The 20,419-nt window shown below is 55.6% G+C and overlaps 1 protein-coding gene across 2 annotated transcripts; it reads right to left on the bottom strand.

Annotated features, from left to right (window-relative positions):
* Positions 1 to 4,297: 4,297 nt before the first annotated feature.
* ddx23 (DEAD (Asp-Glu-Ala-Asp) box polypeptide 23) lies at positions 4,298 to 19,770 on the bottom strand. Of its 2 annotated transcripts, none has more exons than XM_042344192.1 (18): positions 19,691 to 19,770; positions 17,319 to 17,368; positions 15,858 to 16,060; positions 15,336 to 15,425; positions 14,681 to 14,777; positions 13,981 to 14,046; positions 13,159 to 13,297; positions 12,306 to 12,439; positions 12,013 to 12,125; positions 11,422 to 11,565; positions 10,545 to 10,770; positions 9,847 to 9,992; positions 9,301 to 9,478; positions 7,948 to 8,190; positions 7,196 to 7,347; positions 6,289 to 6,397; positions 5,563 to 5,737; positions 4,298 to 5,076 (listed from the first exon to the last, which is right to left on the bottom strand). In XM_042344192.1, the coding sequence occupies exons 3-18, from the start codon at positions 16,058 to 16,060 to the stop codon at positions 4,853 to 4,855; spliced, it is 2,439 nt and encodes an 812-aa protein (XP_042200126.1). In that variant the 5' UTR covers positions 17,319 to 17,368; positions 19,691 to 19,770; the 3' UTR covers positions 4,298 to 4,852. The 2 variants fall into 2 exon arrangements, with proteins under 2 accessions (XP_042200126.1, XP_042200127.1); XM_042344193.1 differs by having other exon boundaries at positions 17,319 to 17,365; positions 19,691 to 19,744.
* Between the last annotated feature and the right edge of the window lie 649 nt (positions 19,771 to 20,419).

Genomic DNA, 20,419 nt, shown 5'->3' with positions numbered 1-20,419 from the left:
AGAGAACTTGAAACGCCTTTAAAGTTGACGAAAAGATGTCCATATGTCCAGGTCTGTTCCTCCCCCACTTCCACCAGCCTGGCTTAGAGCATGCTGGAGGTCAAGCTTCGATCTAATGTCAGGCCCGTCCTAGGGCTATTTTGCATTCCAGATTTTAAAGGAGATGGGGCAAAAAAAACTGTTGCCCCCACCCCCCCCCCCCGCCCACTCCTCCCCCAACCAGCAACATCCAACTACCTGCACAATCGATTCGGATTTAAAGTTGGGTTTTTTTTGTATTTCTGATAACGATGCACGTTCTGGGGGGGAACAAATGATAGAATAAGCAAAAAAAAATATAATGATTTACCGAGGGAGGCGAAATGGGGGTGGGGGGGGGGGGGATAAACCAAAGTAGGCTGAAGCCTGGGAGTTGCTTAGGAACGGGTGTTAACTCAAGGGAGCAGCCCTAGGCTTCGTGAATTCAAATGGGGGAGTGGGGCGGGGGAGTGGGGGGTGCGGGGGAGTGGGGGGAAAAGGAGGGTTTGAAAACAATAGTCAAAACACAAGCTACTTTTCCTGGATTGTCTTTGGTGCCTCTTCCAAACAAGGCCCAGACCATTTGCCCGCCCGCTCCCAATCCATTCCTGGGGCGTCATCTACAGAAGAAATAGAAATGGGTGACCAGGACACTGGGACTCATTTACCAAAAGCAGCTTATTTCTTATTAATGGGGTAGGGGGGGGTGGGGTGGGGGTTGGGGGGTGGTGTTCTGGAAGAGATCAGACAGGCCGAAGGGCTTTCTTCCGCCAAACCCAACCGGGTGATCGTTTTATTGATCCGGTGGTTATGATTCCTTCTCGGGAAGGTTTGGCTCCATGTTTATTGTCCAGCTAGCGGCAAGATGGGGTTGGGGAGGGGTGTGGTGCCAATTGATTCTTTTGCGTTGGGGGTGGAGGCGGGAGGGGGGGGCAATTCTCCTTCACCTCTCTCTCTCGATCAGTAATCTCAGAGGGAGTCTGGAGTAATCGCGTCTCTCTTGCATGGATTCTGGGTCAAAGCTGACGTGAGCAAACTGGACAGTCCCCACGCATCACCCCCTACCCCCACAGCTAAACCAGGAAGAAACCCCCACCTCCCCCCCAACCCTGCACCATCGCTCAGAGACAACAGGTCCCAGTCTGCTCCCTGCAGTAGTGAGGTGCAATGTTGTGGACTCATCCATAACTTGGGACTGGGAGGAGAGGCTGTACGTTGGGTTTTGAGGTTCAGGAAGTTGACCCCAAAGGTTCATTCGGGCACGTGTGACAGCTCGCTGTACGGACGGACTCGCTCCCAAGCTCCAATCCTGTCTACGTGCTCGGAATATCTCCGTGGAGGAGAGAACCATTTCCTCTCCCGAGTCGACCAGCCGGTTTCAGGAGAAAGATTTTCGGAGAGGGTGGGAGAGAGGGTGGGAGAGAGCGAGGGCTTCACTTAAAAACTATTTCTGTACTTGGGGCTTACCTCAGTGAGTCAGGGCACCTCCGGGTTCCATTTGGGGTGGGGAATTGAGGAAGGGGTTGGGGATGGGAGTGAGTGAGTGAGTGAGTAGGAGTCCTCAACTCCTAATCTCTAGGCTGTGACATCAACTCGACTCCACCCCATCTCACCCCCCGCCTTTGCTGGACGGTGCGAGTGCGGTCATCGGGCGAAACAGAAAGTTGAATTTGCTGGGCTAATGATCCGAACGATCACTGGCCGAGCTCATCCATGCACACGCACACGCACACACCAGTCATCATCAGCAAGGCCAAAGTCCTCCCCTCCGCACCCAACCCCTCTCCACCCCCCCCCCCACCACCACCACCACCCCTTCCCCCGGGGAATGGAAATACATCTCCAGAGGGGTAAATACAGCACAAAATATGGTCCAAAAAGCCAGGGAGCGAAAAGCAGTCTGGCTTCAACTTGTCTTTTGCAACTATTGTTCGTTTCTTTGGGGTACGGGGGGTGGGGGGGGGGGTGGGGGGGAAGAAGCATGACTTGAGAGCTTCAGTCTCCTATGCAAGTGCATATACATTAGCTGCATGCTGACTGTTTATACTGTGTAAGTCTAGTGTGAAGGAGAGACGTGAGGCTCTCTGGCCTGTGTTACATTCCGGGCTGTGTGTAGCGGAGGTGCGTTTACACAGCGTCCTCGGAGCTCATTGCCTGGCGGGGCACAGGCGACTTGGGCTGCCATTCCGACTCATTACAAGGCATTTCCAGCATGACAGCACACCCCGAGACTTTCAATAAAAAGGGATGTTATTTCTTCTGACCACAGAAACGTGTCACCTTTGTAAAGACGGCCCCGCTCCCTCCGGCCTACTCCGCGTCCCCGGCCCGGACCACCCCACCATCGACGGTCGGGCGTTCAGCCTCTCTGCCCACTCCCCCACCCCCCTTTGGAATTCCGTCCTGCAGTCCCTTCGCCCCATTCCCTTCCTCTCTTCCAAGACCTTCCTCTTCGACGGCGCCTATACCCATTCCAGATCCTACCCCACAAAATATACAGTATATTCTTTGAGACGTCTTGAAAAGACGTGATAAGGCGCTCTATCAAATTGCAAGTATCACCACCACCCCGAGCCCCATAACCTGGAGAATGGATCGAGCCCCACACACAAACACACGCACACAAACACACGCACACATGCGTACACAACTGTTGGGGAGCGAGGCTTTCTCGGCAGAGAGCCGGCCTGGCCAGCGACATCGAGTGGCGAGACACCTGCACAACTCTCTGCTTGGCAGGACTCCGCAAGCCCGGAGCCCCGGCGGTGAGCAAGCCATTCCCCCTTCAGCCCAAGTCCAGTGCTCCTTCTACCTCCGTCCCCTGGTCCAGTTCGCTCTGTGCTCAATCCGCCACTCCTTGTCCCGCACGCACAGAAAAAAATGGGAGACCCCGGAGGGAGTCAGTGAATCGATCACACAACGAGCACCTCCTTTGTGATGTCTGGGGATATGAATTCCCTCCCTCCCTCCCCAGGACAATCACCATTCACCACCAGGACGTACTGGGTGCTTTTTATTAAACATTTCTGATGGGGTGGTTCTTTGCTCAGCCATTTCGTTCAGAACAGACACCCGAGACGAGTCGAAATCACACTAATGCATCAATCCCGCGTCTCGAAACCTCGTGAATCCATCAGTCGCTGTGGTTCTCCCCCCCCCCGTCTCTCACACACACAGGCATTTACTCAGGGGGTGGGTGGGAGAGGGAGAGCTCCATCTATGACCCTCACTGCCTCATGCCAAGTGGCCCTTCGCACATGAACCCACACGGCAAGTGCCTCGCCTGAGCTTGTCCACTTGTCCAGCCCTCTGTGGGCAGCCAGTGGACAGCAGTGTGTGTGTGTGTGGGTGGGGGGGGGGGGAAGCCTCTACTGTAGCCCCCACTGCTATCTCGACAAAGACCCAGTAACAAGGAGATAGGAGCTGGACACCACACGGCCGGGAAGCTACAGGCAAACGCACTGACTCACCTGAACTAAAGCCTCCCACACTGGCCGAGGCCGGTAGACAGGGAAACATTGGATGCGTCGCCTGGTTTGAGCTACAATCTGAGCACGGAGTCTTTCAGGCAGCACGGAAGCCAGACCCGACCAGGGCAACACAGCAGCGGGGTGGGCAATGTGTGCGCGGGCTCCAGAGACCACCCTGTGGCCCCCTGACCTATTTACCTACAAAAACAGTCACTACACTCGACGATCACCCCCAGAGCGCTTGAAGACAGGATGCCCATCGATGCTCTTCCTCGTGTCTAAAAAAAAAACTGAATCGCAACCTTCTCCGTCTTAAAAAAATAACACACGTTTTCCAAAAGAGCCATTTGCTGATGGGCTGTGAATATTATGTCAATAATCAGAATAAGAAGCCGAGAGGAGGGGAGAAATATCCCTCCAGGAACTGGGAGATGGGGGGGGAGGGGGGGTACAGAAACCCGCAGAAAAACTCACCAAATAAACCCGAGTGAGAGAGAGAGAGAGACTGAGACAGAGAGAGGGAGACGGGGGCTGATTTGTAAATACCCTGAGAGACAGTGAGTGGGAAGACGGGACGTGTGGATTTTTTTCTTCTTCTTCTTCTTCTTCTTACAGATTATTTTATACATTTTATTAATATAAAAAAAGGTACAGGATAAGAAATCTAATGGGAGGCAAGATACCAGCTGGTGGATTTGGTTTGATTTTTACCCAGGAAATTATGCGTGTGAGGGGGATGTGGTGGGGGGGGGGGGGGGGAGTGGGGGGAGATTGAAAGGAGAGAGACGTACAGCCCCTCCCCTCCCCAAACCCATTTACGACAGTCACTACACTGGCAGAAACTATCGCCTCTGCACCACCACCCGCCTGGAATCTCATTCTCAGGTGAGTTTTACAAAGCAAGCAGCTAAATAGCTTCCCCCCCACACCCCACCCCACCCCCAGCTTCAAATCTATAATTTCCCCAATGTTGAGGAGGGAGATTGTTGTCTCGTGGGGGCGTGGGGGGGGGGGGGAAGAGAGAGAAAGTTCAAGAGAGATTGAGCTTGGTCCTCGACAGCTAGAAATCATCATCCGATTGTCAACAGAGATGTCACGGAATAAAGCGATACCTTGTAGGTTTGGGGTGGTGGGGGTTCTATGGGCGTGGTGGTGGGGGGTGGGGGGGGCACTCCCTATTACCTGGGAGTTTGTTCCGCCACCACAGGCTAGTAAAGTCCACGTCCTCGTCCTCTTTCCACCCCCATGCTCCCCCTCCCTCACACACACACACACGCGCACACCTCCCACAAGGTGATCTCTTCCCTCGCCCCCAACCACGCCCTTCCTCGCACACACCTCCCGCCAAGTTCCTCCAAGGCCCTCTAGGCAAAGATGGTCTCCTCGCGTCGTTTCTTGGTGAGGATGGTGCCCGGCTTGTGCTGGGCGTCTGGATGGTTGCTCAGCTCCGGGGGGCAGGAGGAGACCGGGCTCTCCAGGATGGCCTGTTTCAGGTCGTAGAAGACCGACGAGTCTTCCTTGGTCAAGAAGGTGACGGCCACACCACTCTTACCGGCTCGTCCAGTACGGCCAATACGATGGATGTAATCTAGAGAGAGAGACACGGGAGGTGGAGGAACGCTGTGTCAATACTGCTCAACCTGGGATGTTCCTCCCTCCTCCCAATGACACCTGTCTAAGGTTTCACCCTGACCCGCCCGGGAATCGAACCCAGGTCCTCTCGCTGGGGGAGAGGTGACCCCCACCCTACAGGACTCCACCACTGCCTTTATTAAGCTGTCGTGGTCTGCTCCACGTCCCCCACCCGGCCATCAGTGGTCGGGCCTTCAGCCTCTCTGCCCCTACCCTCTGGAACTCCCTCACATTCCCTTCACCTCGCTCCCTCCCTTGCTTCCTTCAAGACGTGTCTCTTTGACCGAGCCTCCGGCCCACCCTCCTACCCTCCCCAATCCCAACCCCACCACCCCCCCATCTCGGATCCACATCCCTGATTGTTCAGTGCTGTCGGGGGATGTCCTCCCGACGTGAAAGTACTGGATTCCAGGAGCTCCATTCCCAATTCCTTCGCATTTACCTTCGATGTTCTTCGCCATGTCGTAGTTGAGCACCATGGAGACGTCATGGATGTCGATACCTCTCCCGGCCACGTCCGTGGCCACCAGGATGTCCTTGGCCCCGGCTTTGAGGTTGGACAGAGCAAACTCTCTCTGCTCCTGGCCCTTGCCGCCGTGCAGTGTACAGGCATTGTACTGTAGAGAGGGGAAGAGGTAGTTTATCCTTCGGGGAACAGGCTAGGAACAGGAGGGGCCGCTAATGACCCACCCTGGTCACTGTTTCACCAGCGAGGGGCCACGGGGATATTAATAAAAATAATAACAATAATAATAATAACCCTGGCATTTGATATGGCGCCTTATCACGTCGTCGAGACGCCTCAAAGCTCTTCACAGGACACACTGTAAAGTGCAGTGACTGCGTGTTCTGTGGGTGAAACACGGCAGCAAATTGAGCGCAGCGGCTCCCACAAACGGTCAAGGATTGAGTGACCAAATTATTATTTCGGGGAGGGGGGGGGGGGAAGGGGCGCGGAGAGGGGAGAGAGAGAGATATTAGTATTATTAGATATTAGTGGGAATCGCATCAAAATTTCCACCCAATACTGTACACGCGGATCTCTGGACAGACTAAAGCACCGTGATGGGTTTCCGTCTGCGTCGGGCACCCAGTTAAACAAACCCAAACACCCAGGTCCTCTCGCATGCGAGGCGAGCGCTCTAACCACTTGGCTACGGTAACTTACCCCCATCTTTTCCAGGGACTTAGCCAGCACGTCACAGCCCTTCTTCTGGTTGACGAAGATGATGATGGGCGGATCGAAGCCTTGCTCCAGGATCATTAGCAACTTCTTCCTGTAAAGTTACCCCCCCAAAAAAAACACACTCGTCACCGCCAATGGGCGAGAACTCCAGGCTAGGTGGGTGAGTACTGCACCCCCCCCATCCCCCCGTCGCCCACCCTCACGTGCTCCTCACAGCACCAGCTCTCCAGAGAGGTGAGAGTGAGGGAGGGGGGGGAAAGAGAGAGAGCGGGTGAGAGGGGGAGAGAGAGAGAGAGAGAGAGAGAGAGAGAGGGGGCGAGAGGGAGGTGGTAGAAAGAGGGCGTGAGATGGAGGGGAAAGAGATTAAGCGGGCGAGAGGGGGAGAGCTGGCGGGATGTGAGGCGGGGGGAGATAGAGAGTGGGGGAGAGGGAGGGGGTGGGAGAGAGAATGGGTAAGAGCGAAGGACAGAGAAAGAGTGTGAGAGAGAGAGAGAGAGAAAATCTGTGTCGTGTGTGCAACGTGGTTGGTGTCACCATCAACAACTGGACAGTCAGCTGGTGGTTGGGATCAGGAAGGGGTGGCGGGCGGGGAGGGTAGGGGTAGGAGGGCGACCGAAGGCACTGTCGGTCGAAGAGGAGGGAGGGTCTTGAAGGAGGCAAGGGAGGGGGCGAGGCGTAATGGACTGTGGGATGGAGTTCCAGAGGGTGGGTGGGGGGTGTGGGGGGGGCAGAGAGGCTGAAAGCCCACCCGTCGGTGGTGGGGTGGGGCGGGGAACGCGAAGCAGTCCGGAGCCCGGCGAGCGGACAGGTTGGTAGGGCGTTAGAAGGTCACTAGAGGTAGGAGGGGGTGGTGTACAGTACAGGGACTGCCCTGCTGGGAGGCACCTACCTCTTTTCACCCTCCGACATCAGGTAGACCCGCTGCTCGACACGCTCGTGAGGTTTGCCGGCTGAGCCGATGTACACCACAGCCGGGCGCCGCAGGTAACTGCGAGCCAAGCGCTCCACCGAGGGCGGCATGGTGGCCGTGAACATCACCGTCTGCCACCCCGGGGAGACAAGCGACAGACAACAACATGAGGAAGGGTCACACACACCCATCCACCCACCCTCCCTCCCTCCCTCTTACCTTCCCTCCCCGTGCAGCCTAGTGCCATGTTTCACTCCACTCTACAGTGTTTCCTGTGAAGCGCTTTGAGACGTTCTCGAAGACGTGATACGGCGCTCAATCAAATGCAAGTATTATTATTATTACTCTCCCCGTCGCATTCCCTGCCCCATGTCCCTACCCTGAGTCAATGCAATAATAATAATAATAATTTGATATAGAACCTTGTCACGTCGTCGAGACGTCTCAAAGCGCTTCACAGGATATCCAGATGTTTTTTTTTTTTGGAGGGGATTATTACCCCCGGAAAGCAATCAACTAACAACCGGGTTCCTATTTACTGACGGTTAAACAGAAGCTGTGTGTGTGGAGTAAGGAAACCCGTCTAAGGTTTTGCCCTGCCCGGGTCCTCTCGCTTGCGAGGCGAGTGCTTTAACCACTGAGCGACAGGTCTCTGTGAATTACTTGCCCTGTTTACCTGTCCCGTGTCCCTGCTCCCACCCCCACTTGTCCCAGCCCCCACCCCCGTGTACCTGTCTGTACTTGTGCTTTCCCGACTCAAAGTTGGCCATCATTTTCTCCGGATCCTCGGCCTCGTCGGTGTCGGGCTTCTGATTGGACACGGGCATGTACTCCAGAATCTTCTGCACGTCGGGCTCGAAGCCCATGTCAATCATCCTGTCTGCCTCGTCCAGCACCACATAGGTGCAGCGGCTCAGCACCAGGTACCGGTTCTCCAGGACATCAATCAACCGACCCGGTGTCGCGATCACAATCTGCCGGCAACACACACACGATCACTGCTCTCTCTCGCTCTCTCTCTGTCAGTCGCTCCGCGCCCCCTCTCTCTCTCGTTTCCCCACCCCACTCTCTTTCCAAAACAAGGCGGCATAATCTTAAAATTAGGGCCAGGCCATTTAGGAGTGGAATCAGGAAGCAGTTTACCACCCAAAGGGTTAGTGGAAATCTCTCTCTCTCTCTCGCTCTCCCCCAAAATGCTGTGGATGCTGGATCCGTTCACATCTTCAAGACTGTGGTGGACAAATGTTTGTCAGGGTATCAAGGGATACAGGGCTAAGGCAGGTAAATTGAGTTAAAGTACAGATCAGCCATGATCTTATAGAATTACGTAAGTCTCGGAAGGCTGAATAAGTAATACTCTTATTACTATGTTCCCTCCCCCAATCTCTATCCCAATGGCCAAGCTATGTGTGGGTTTAGCTGGTTAGACTCCAGCAGTTACCCCAACGCACACTCTGGGCTTTCCCCCCAAGCCTTGGCTCTCGCCAACGTGCGCCTAATACTCTCCGGAATTAGGTAAGCACGGGGCGTCCCTCCAGGGAGAGAGAGAGAGCGCATTCCATTCTGACAATCTATCTCTGCGGTTTCCATGTGTGGGTGGGATGTGGGGAATTCTCAGTCGGGTTTTGAGACTCTTAAGCCACGGTAATGGGTTTCCGTGCGTGTCAGACACCCGGCTGGTCACGGTGACGGGTTTCCGTGCGTGTCAGACACACGGCTGGTCACGGTGACGGGTTTCCGTGCGTGTCAGACACCCGGTTGGTCACGGTGACGGGTTTCCGTGCGTGTCAGACACCCGGCTGGTCACGGTGACGGGTTTCCGTGCGTGTCAGACACCCGGCTGGGAAAAAAAAAAACTTACAAAATACCCCTCCCACTCCCCCATCCCCACACACTGATCCCCTCCCGGCATCGTCACTGGGCTGAAGTCACACCCTGATTGTTTGATCGATCACTCCTCATTTGTTCCCACGTCCCTGTCTCCCCTCGGGTTTCCCTGCCTCCTGCACTCTTCGTGTCGGACAAAACCAAACAGATCAAAAACAAATCTGTGTGCGGGGGTGAAGGGGTGGGGGAGAACTCACCTCACACCCCATGCGCAGGCGGAAGCCCTGATCCTCTCGGGAGATGCCTCCGATCACGGCCACGGTGCGGATGCTGAGGGGTTTGCCGAACTTGATGGTCTCCTCCTCTATCTGCTGTGCCAGCTCGCGGGTGGGAGCCAGGATAATGGCGTACGGACCCTGGTCGGACTCCTCCAGCCTGTGCACCCGGGGGACACAGCGGAGGTCACACACCACAGATACAACAAACACAAAGCCCGTCGCGCTCTCTCTCTCACTCACCTCCCTCATTTGTTCCTTCTCAAGCACTCTCTCGCTCTCCTTCCCTCTCCCTTGCTCCCCCCTCCCTCTCTTCCTCCGTCGGTCCTTCCACATCTCTCCCACTCCCTTCTCTTTTTACTCCCTCCCCCTTTCTCTCCTTTCCACTCTCACTCTCCCACCCCTCGCTCCCCTTCCCTCTCTCTCTCTGGCTTTCTGTCTCTCTCTCTCCCACTCCCCGTCCGTTCCCCCCCTCTCTCTCCCCCTCTCCACCCTCCCACTCGTGCCGGTCAGGCTCCAGTACCTTACCTGTCCAGCTTGGGGAGGGTGGTGATCCAGACCAGCAGAGGAATGAGGAAGGCGGCTGTTTTGCCGCTGCCGGTCTCAGCCACGCCGATGATATCCCGGTTCTGCAGGCCGATGGGAATGGCTTGGCGCTGGATGGGAGTGGGATCCTGTAACACAGCAAAGGGTGTGCGTGTCAGACACCCGGCTGAACCCCCAAAACACTGGGCTGCGGTGCGAAGAAGAGACGGCAGAAGCGGCGCTTAATAAAGCCCGTGGGGCAGTCTGCGCTCTTGCTTCTGGGTCAGAAGGTTTGTGGGTTCAATAATAATCCTTGAATTTGATATAGCGCCTGATCACGTCGTTGAGACGTCTCAAAGTGCTTCTCAGGATACACTGTACAGTGAATTGACTGTGTATTTTGTGGGCGAAACGCGACAGCCAATTGCGCACAGCAGCGTCCCCACAAACAGTCGTGGATTGAAGCGACCAATTTATTATTATTATATATTTTTTTGAAGGGAATATTACCCCGGGGGAAAGTGATCTGCCAATCGACTAGCAATCGGGTTCCCACTTACTGCGGGGTAGGTAAACAGAGGCGTGTGTGGGGAGTAAGGAAACTTGCCCAACGTTTCTCCCTGCCCGGGAATCGAACCCAGGTCCTCTCGCTTGCGAGGCGAGTGCTCTTAACCACTGAGCTACAGGGACTCCAGGCTTACCTTATAGCCACACTTGTCAATGACCTCCTGGATGTGGGCCGGCATGCTGGAATCTTTCCAGGACCGGATGGGGTTGGGAATTCTGCCACCCTTGGTGGTGATGCTGTAATCTTCCCGGAAAATTCTCCAGTCCCTCTCCGTCATCTCGTCCAGTTTCTTCTGCGACCAGTGCCGATCGTCCCAGCGCTGCTTGGCTTCCTTCTTTCTCACTTTCCGTAACCTTGCCCTGCGCAACACACCCCAAAAACAACACATTACATTTACCCAGCGCCTCGCACATCGGGAGGACGCCCTGAGGTGCTGGACTGGACTGTCAGGGATTTGGACCCGAGCTGGGAGTTGCAGGAGGGGTGGACGGCAGGAAGGCTGGGGGAAGGGGTGACTGAAGGCTCGGTCGAAGAGGAAGGTCTTGAAGGAGGCGAGAGAAGGGGTGAGGCGGGAGGGACTACGGGATGGAGTTGCAAAGGGTGGGGGCAGAGAGGCTGAAGGGCCAACGGCTTGGTCCTCTTGTAAGCGAGATGACCCAGGTTTGATTCCCAGGCGGGGCAAAACCTTAGCCAAGTTTCCTTACTCCACACACACACGCCTCTGTTTACCTCGCATTAAGTAGGAACACGGTTGTTTGTCTACTGTCGGATTGCTTTTCGGCGGTAATCAACACACCCCACTCCTTCCCACCCCAAAAAAGTGTCAACTCAATCCAGGACTCTTTGTGGAGACACTGCTGTGCGCAATTGGCTGTCACCCACAAAATACACAGTCAATCCACTGTACAGTGTATCCTGCGAAGGGCGTGGAGACGTTTCGACGACGTGATAAGGCACTAAATCAAATGCAAGGGTTATTATTATTAAGGACGAGCGAGAGCCGGACTCACTCCTCCTGTTCCTTCTCCTCCAGCGTCCGTCTCTTTTCCATCAGGTCCCCGTAGAAGCGCGACTGCTCACGTTTCTGCTGCTTCAGGTCGATGCCAGCGATGAATCCTCGGCCCAGGAGCTGCACGTGATGTCGCTCTTTGTACCTGGTCACAGAGAAGCTCCCTTCAGCCATACTCACTGAGGACAAGACCCATCGTTCTCTCTCGCTCTCTCCCGCTTCCCAATTCATTTTCTTCTTCACACACACAGACACACACAGAGCACGACAGACACACACAAAGCACACCAGACACACACATATTCACACACGCACGGACATTCACACACACAGTGTGTTCACACACCTCTCTTCTCCACCACACAAAACAGCATCACACCACCGGACACCAGCAGACAGAAGTACACAGATATTTTTGCACAACTTCCATCCACAAGGTAGCACTGAGGCTGCTCTCGGTGCTGTACACCAGACCTGAGGCTTAAAGAGTTAACACAAGCATCGAGCGGCACGGTCAGTGTTGGGTATTTGAGTGGCTGCTGAGAGGAGTTTGTATGACCCACCTACAACACAGGGTGTGGAGGATACTCACAAGGGGTTATAATCCAGGGATGTGTCTTCAGACGCGTCCCATTCAAACACAAACTTCCTGTCATTCAGGTGTCGTGTTCGCCGACGTTTCTTAACTCCCCCCAGGTAGCGTTCCTGTAAAATACACACCAGTCAGTCATACAGTACAACACATACACAGCGCGACACACACACAGCGCGACACACACGCACAGCGCGACACACACGCACAGGGCGACACACACGCGCACACAGCGCGAAATCCACACACACACATACACGCACACCAGCCGTGTAGGGCTCACAGATGGCTACCTTGATCGCCTGCAGCTCTTTGGTCTTGTCTTTCTCTTCGCGAATCTTCAGTCGGCCACCTTCCTCTTCGTTTCCCTGGCTCTCCCGCTCCATCCTCTCCCTCCGCTCACGCCGGTCTCTCTCCTGCGGGTCCTCTGTAGGAGGGGCAAGACATTACTCTAACAGCCAGATCCACCTTCCAGCAGCCTGGCTCAGTCGGTAGCTCTCTCACCTCTGGCTCGGGAAGTTGTGGGTTCAAGCCCCAAGTCAGGGTCTCTGAGCTCACAGTCCAGTCTGACATTCAACTACAACAACAACTAATTACATTTACACTGTGTCTTTCACGGCAGGAGGACGTCCCAAGGCGCTGGACAGTCAGGGATCCGCACCCGAGCTGGGATCAGGAGGGGTGGAGGGTGACCAAAAGGCACGGTTGAAGAGGAGGGTCTTGAAGAAGGCAAGGGAGTGGGGGGGGGGGCAAAAGGACTTTGGGATGGAGTTAAAAAGGGTGGGGGCAGGGAGTCTGAAGGCTTTATAAATGGAATCTTGTTGTTGTTGTTGCCAATGGTGAGGTGGGCAAGGCGCGGGGACGTGAAGCAGACCGGAGTCCTGTGCGACACGGGGGGAGGGGGGGGGGGGGGGGTTGGGATGTGGGGGGAGACCCTGCATTGTCAGAGGTGCTGACTGCAAATCAACTGCTGCATTAGTCAGTAATAAAAGTACACAGTCACTACACGCTACTGCAGTTCCGTGGGAAGGACGAATGCTCTTTTGAGATACTGTGACAAGACAGAGCTGGAGTTTCCAGTCGATAATCCTTATAGATATTCACACACACACGGTATTTACGGCCTTTCCCCTCACACTCACGCACCCAGCATTTTCCTTCCCAATTCCTGGAATTGTTTCCGTTTCTTCCGCTCGTCATCCTGGACTTTCCGGCGTTCGTCCACCTCCAGCTGCCGTCGCCGTATCGCCTCCGCTTCCCGCTCGGCTTTGGACAGGAACTTGGGCTGTGACACAGAGAGGAGGAGGGGTGGGTGGGTGGGGGGGAAAACGGGAAAGGGGCAAAGGATCCTTGTTAACCCGCACTTGAAAAACCCTGCGCTCGCGACACCAAGGACAGGAGGGGGACGTGACGCGAGCGCAGGTTCCCACTAGTTCTGAGGAGACACGGAGCAAAGCCAGATCCACTAATCAACTAACAACCGGCTTCCGACTTACTGCTGGGTAAACGGAGGCATTTGGAGGAAGGAAACTTGCCCAAGGGAATGGTTGGCAGCTCAAGGACGGCAGGCACACTTTAGGAATCTTACTAAAGGGTGTTGGGGAGCAAACCCGAGAGACAGATCAGACTTAAATTATTTGTGTTGCGATTCCCATATTAGCCTGTCCTCTCCCTCCGCTCAGCAGGCTCTGGCCTGCTCCATGGCCCCATCCCTGCTCCACGGCCCCCATCCCACCATTGGCGGTCGGGCCTTCAGCCTCTCTGCCCCCATCCTATGGAACTCCATCCCATGTTCTCCTTGCCTCGCTCCCTCCCTTTGCAACCTTCAAGGCATGTCTCAAGACGCTCCGCTTCGACTGAGCCTTTGGCCACCCTTCTATGCCCGCCCTCCACCCGTCCTGATCTCAACCCCACACCTCCCCCGATGAAAATGACGCTGTCAGGGCAGAAGGACCCGGTCTCTGGTACCTTGGACTCTGCTTCTTCTTCAGCTTTCTTCTTGGCCAGGAGTTCCTCCAGCGAGAGGGGCTGTGCCTGAAATCACACCACACGCAGCGTTACTGCAGCGGCTCGCACTTACACGGCACACCGTCTCACAACGCTTCACACAACAACAACAAATTATATTTACACGCCGCCTTTCACGATCAAGAGGACTTTCCAAGGCACTGGACAGTCAGGAATCCGCACCCGCGCTGGTGGTTGGGATCAGACGGGGTGGAGGGCGGGGAGGGTAGGGGTAGGAAGGTGACCAAAGGCGGGGTCGAAGAGGAGGGTATTGAAGGAGGCGAGGGAGGTGACGAGGTGGAGGGACTGTGGGATGGAGTTCCAGAGGGTGGGGGCAGAGTGGCTGAAGGCCCGCCCATCGATGGTGGGGCTGGCAAGGCGGGGAGACATGAAACAGGCCATAGCCCGCTGAGTGTAGGGAACGGACAGGTTGGTAGGGGGTTAGGAGGTCACAGAGGTAGGGAGGAGCGAGGCCATGGAGGGCTTTTGAAGGTGAAGACCAGGATCTTGAACTGTACAACACCAGGCACTCAGCGCAGAGCAGGGCTGAGATCAGTAACGGCACAGAGCGTGGGGAGGGGGTGGGTGTCAGAATATCTATCAATGACCTGCTCGGGGGGGCAGCCCCAACATGCAGGAAACTGATCTCCATCGAACCCACCTTTGCTTTCTTCTTCTCCTCTTCCTCGTCCTCCTCCCTCTTGATATCCTTGTCTTTCCGAAATTTTGAGTCCCTTAATTTATTCGGGGAGTTGCTCCTGTGGAGAGAGAAGGGGGCGGTTACGTTCCTCAAACAGCCTGAAACAGCAGCCGTGATGATCGGGAGATTGAGGAGGGAGTGGGGGGGCGTGGGGGAGGCTGGGAAACCAGCAAGACTTGCTGCTCCTGAACGCTCTCCAGCAAACCCTGCTCCCCACCTTACTGGGAGTCCTGTAGCATAGTGGTTAGAGCACTCGAGGGGACCTAGGTTTGATTCCCGGGCAGAGTGAAACCTTAGGCAAGTTTCCTTACTCCACACACGCGCCTCTGTTTACCTAGCAGTACGTAGGAACCCGGTTGTTAGGCGATTGGTGGATCGCTTTCCGGGGGTGTCTGTCATGCGGAAACCCATCACCGAGCTAAACCAAATCGAGAGTTCCATGCATCCCACCTACACATGGAAATCCCAGAGATATTGATTGGAACGGAATAATACGTCTGTATGAAACTAGAGTGCTGAAGGTTTCAGGTGTCCAGCGTGACACAGGACTGGGCACCCAGACGGACGGACAGACACCCACCCACCCACCCACGCGCGGTTTGGCTCCATTTCTCACCTCGATCGCTTCCTCAGCTTGTCTTTCCGGTGATTGTCTCGATCCTTCTTCCCGCGCTCTCGGTCTTTGTCCTTCCCGTGGTGTCGATCTCTGTAAGAGTTAAGAGCTGGTCACAGACGCAGACACCACCCTCAGAGAGAACAGGAGCCCTGTGTTTTTTTTTCTCCCACTTTGGTTTGGCTTACGTGGCTCACAAGACACGCAGTCGCTACACTTTACAGTATATTCTGTGAAGTACTTTGACGTCTCGAAGATGTGATAAGGCGTTATATCAAATGCAAGGATTATTATCATTATTATATCAAGACTGGGAAGGTTAACTCCAGTCGAGACCGTCAGCGATCAGGCCTTCAGCCTCTCTGCCCCATCCCACAGTCCCTTTGCCTTACCCCCTCCCTTGCCTCTGTCAAGACTCATCTCAAGACCCTCCTCTTCGACCTCCCCTTCAGTCACCCTCCTACACCCACCTTCCCACCCTCCACCCTCTTGATCCCAACCCCCAGCTCGGGACCCGATACTGACCTCTCGATGTCCCGCTCCACGGATTTTGACCGTGATCTCTTCCTGTCCCGGGATCGTAGATGCTTCCTCTCTTTGGAGTTGGAGCGTTTCCTCTCCCGGTCTCGGGATCGCGATCGGGAACGTTTCTTCTCCCGCTCCCTTTCCCGCTCTTTGGAGTTCGCCCGGTCGGGGGATTTCTTCCTTTCCATGATCTCGCCGACCATCTATCGGGAACACAAGACAGCTTAACTAACAATCCTTCCATCCTTTGACACCGCACCTGTAACACCTGCAAAACACCCCAAAACGCTTCACAGGAATTTGCTGTCAAGTGCAGTGACTGTGACTGACACAACTGGCCCAATCTGCGAGCAGCAGCGTCCAACAACCAGCCATGACATGAATGATTAATTGATAATGAATAATAATCCTTGCATTTGATGCAGCGCCTAAATCACATCTTCGAGACGTTTCCTCAAAACCGCTTCACAGAATATACTGTAAAGGGAATTGACTGTATACTTTGTGGGCGAAACATTAATTGAGACGTCTCAACGAAGTGATAAGGCGCTACGTCAAATGCATGGATTATTATTATTATGATGATGATTATGGGAAGGTTAATTTCTTTGAATTCCAGTCCTGACCCTGGGCAGCCGGGCATTCAGTCTCTCCGCCCCCATCCTTTGGAACTCCACAACTTTTTCTGGAGAGTAGTCAGCCTGGAGAAACTCCCTTATCCTGTAGCTCAGTGGTTAGAGCACTTGCTTTGCAAGTGAGAGACCTGAGTTCAATCCCCGGCAGAGGGCGAAACCTTGGGCAAGTTTCCTTACTCCACACAGAGCCTAATAATAATCCCTCCAAAACCAAAAACAATAATAAATTGGTCATTTTGAATCTATGACTGTTTGTGGGACATTGCTGTGCGCAATTGGCTGCCGCGTTCGCCCACAAATATACAGTCAATTCACTTCACAGTGTGTTCTGTGAAGCGCTTTGGGACGTCCTCCCGACGTGAAAAGCATTATATCAAAATGCAAGGATTATTATTATTATTATTATTATCGTTTCCAACAGTGTTGCAGCATCTTTACCATTGATTTGAAGAAACGCAGATGGGACCTTGATTTAACATGTATTCCCAAGAGTGGCACCTCTGACAATGCAGCGTTTCCCCAGCTCTGTGCCGGAGCATCAGCTTAGGACTGTGATCTCAACGTTCCCAATTTAGGAGCTTGAATCCGCATCCCCTAACTCGGATGAGAGTGAGACTGACTGACAGCTTCAAACTAGTTACTATTAGCTTCAGAACAAGATATCAGTCATTCACCTCATGGCTGTTGGCGAGACGTTATTGGAGGTAAATTGGCTGCCACGTTCATCTACGAAATACACAGTAAGCTTTGAGACACCCTCCTGACGCGACAAAGCGCTGCGCCAAATGTAAAGATTATTAATATATTAATAGGGAAGAAACCTTACCGTTCCGAGGCAAAACGGCAAATCTTCGGTTCAGTACTGTCACCAAACTGCTGCAAAACACAAAAATGCAAATGAAACCTCACGCGGGCCACAAGCCTGTATCGCTGGGTTACGAACCCCCCCACCCCCACCGTTGGGCTGCTATTGGAATCCCTCAGCGTAGATGTTAGAGCGTTCACCTGCGTCTGATTCCAAGAGGAGGTGAAACCTTAGGCACCACACGCCTCTGTTTACCAACAGTCCATAGGCATCCGGTTGTCAGTCGATTGGCGGATCACTTTTCCGGGGGTAATAACCACCCCAGAACAAAAAAACACTCGGACACTCAATCCACGGCTGTCTGTGGGGACGTTGCAGTGCAACATTGGCCGCCGCGTTTCGCCCACCAGACACACAGTCACTACACCTTACAGGATATCCCGTGAAGCGCTTTGCTTGAGATATCTCGACGCCGTGATAAGGCGCGACATCAAATAATCATTATTACAAGCTCCGACCTGTGTCTGTGTGTGTGGGGGGGGAGGTCTGTGTGTGTGGGGGGGAGGTCTGTGTGTGTGGGGGGGAGGTGTGTGTGTGGGGGAGGTCTGTGTGTCTGGGGGGAGGTCTGTGTGTGTGGGGGGGAGGTCTGTGTGTGTGTGGGGGGAAGGTCATGTGTGTGTGGGGGGAGGTCTGTGTGTGTGGGGGGGGGTCTGTGTGTGTGTGGGGGGGGGTCTGTGTGTGTGGGGGGAGGTCTGTGTGTGTGTGTGTGGGAGGGGGAGGTCTGTGTGTGGGTGGGGGGGGGTCTGTGTGTGTGCGGGGGAGGTCTGTGTGTGTGGGGGGGGGAGGTCTGTGTGTGTGGGAGGGGGGGAGGTCTGTGTGTGTGGGGGGGGAGGTCTGTGTGTGTGGGAGGGGGGGAGGTCTGTGTGTGTGGGGGGGGAGGTCTGTGTGTGTGGGAGGGGGGGAGGTCTGTGTGTGTGGGGGGGGGGGAGGTCTGTGTGTGTGGGGGGGAGGTCTGTGTGTGGGGGAGGAGGTCTGTGTGTGTGTGGGGGAGGTCTGTGTGTGTGGGGGGGAGGTCTGTGTGTGTGTGTGTGTGGGAGGGGGAGGTCTGTGTGTGTGTGGGGGGGGGTCTGTGTGTGTGGGGGGAGGTCTGTGTGTGTGGGGGAGGTCTGTGTGTGTGTGTGTGGGGGGGGAGGTCTGTGTGTGTGCGGGGGAGGTCTGTGTGTGTGTGGGGGGCGGGGGGGGGAGGTCTGTGTGTGTGGGAGGGGGGGGGGAGGTCTGTGTGTGTGGGGGGGGGAGGTCTGTGTGTGTGTGGGGGGGAGGTCTGTGTGTGTGGGGGGGGTCTGTGTGTGTGTGCGGAGGTCTGTGTGTGTGTGTGTGTGCGCGGGGGTCTGTGTGTGTGTGTGTGCGGAGGTCTGTGTGTGTGTGGGGGGGGGGGAGGTCTGTGTGTGTGGGAGGGGGGGGGGGAGGTCTGTGTGTGTGGGAGGGGGGAGGTCTGTGTGTGTGTGGGGGGGAGGTCTGTGTGTGTGGGGGGGGGGGAGGTCTGTGTATGTGGGAGGGGGGGAGGTCTGTGTGTGTGTGTGGGGGGGAGGTCTGTGTGTGTGTAGGGGGGGGGAGGTCTGTGTGTGTGGGGGGGGGGGTCTGTGTGTGTGGGAGGGGGGGGGGAGGTCTGTGTGTGTGGAGGGGGGGGGGGAGGTCTGTGTGTGTGTGGGGGGGGGGAGGTCTGTGTGTGGGGGGGGGGAGGTCTGTGGTGTGTGGGGGGGGGAGGTCTGTGTGTGTGTGGGGGGGGGAGGTCTGTGTGTGTGTGTGTGTGGGGGGGAGGTCTGTGTGTGTGTGGGGGGGGGGAGGTCTGTGTGTGTGGGGGGGGGAGGTCTGTGTGTGTGGGGGGGGGAGAGGTCTGTGTGTGTGTGTGGGGGGGGAGGTCTCTGTGTGTGTGGGGGGGGGGGAGGTCTGTGTGTGTGTGGGGGGGGGAGGTCTGTGTGTGTGTGTGGGGGGGGGGGGGAGGTCTGTGTGTGGGGGGGGGGGGAGGTCTGTGTGTGTGTGGGGAGGGAGGTCTGTGTGGTGTGTGTGTGGGGGGGGGGGAGGTCTGTGTGTGGGGGGGGGGGGAGGTGTGTGTGTGTGTGTGTTGGGGGGAGGTGTGTGTGTGTGTGTGTGTGGGGGGGAGGTGTGTGTGTGTGTGTGGGGGGAGGTGTGTGTGTGTGTGTGGGGGGGAGGTCTGTGTGTGGGGGGGGAGGTCTGTGTGTGGGTGGGGGGGGGGTCTGTGTGTGTGTGGGGGGGGGAGGTCTGTGTGGTGGGGTGTGGGGGGGTGTTCTGTGGGCGTGTTACCGGCATCCTGAGGCTACCCCCTCCCCGGAGCCGAAGGTGCAGGGACCAGGCCCGAAAAGCCCGGGACTCACCTGCTCACAGCCCGCGGGGCCTCGGCACCGCCGCCATTGCTCTCAGGGCACTCTGGGACTTGCGGTCTGTGGCGACCGCGCATGCGCCGAGTACAACCGCGAACTACACTCCCCGGCGTCCCTTGCGTCGCGCACGCGCCGTGCACAGCCGCGGACGACTCTTCCCAGTGTCCCCTGCGTGGCGCATGCGCCCGAGAACAGAGCCGGACAACAACCGGATGGTTCGCGCACTACGCATGCGCCGAGTACAGCCACCGCCGCACGCACATAGAACTACACTTCCCGGGAGGCCACTCTCTGCGCATGCTCGCGAGGTTCCACCGCCATCACCATCCAAGGACAACGTCCCCTAGCGCGGGAGGAACGGCAGCTGCCTGTCACTCACTCAAAGGGGGCGAGCGAAAGTGGGAGGGGCTATTTTGCAGCATCTCTTAATGGGATTTCTTATTTGGGGAAATTGACTGTATATTTTGTGGGCAAAGCCTAGCAGCCAATTGCGCACAGCAGTGTCCCACAAACAGTCGTGGATTTTTTTTTTCTTTTGGGAAGGATTATTATTCACCGGAAAGCAATCCGCCAATCGACCAACAACATAATAATAATAATAATCCTCGCATTTTGATATAGCGCTTTTCACGTCGGGAGGACGTCCCAAAGCGCTTCACAGAACACACTGTAAAGTGACTGTAAACAGGACTCCAACAGCAACAAGAACAACTTGCATTCATA

Source organism: Callorhinchus milii, unplaced genomic scaffold (genome assembly GCF_018977255.1).
Source record: "Callorhinchus milii isolate IMCB2004 unplaced genomic scaffold, IMCB_Cmil_1.0 Scaffold27, whole genome shotgun sequence".
NCBI lineage: Eukaryota > Metazoa > Chordata > Chondrichthyes > Chimaeriformes > Callorhinchidae > Callorhinchus > Callorhinchus milii.
Note: the sequence above shows the minus strand (reverse complement) of the source record. Positions and strands in the feature narration are given on the sequence as shown.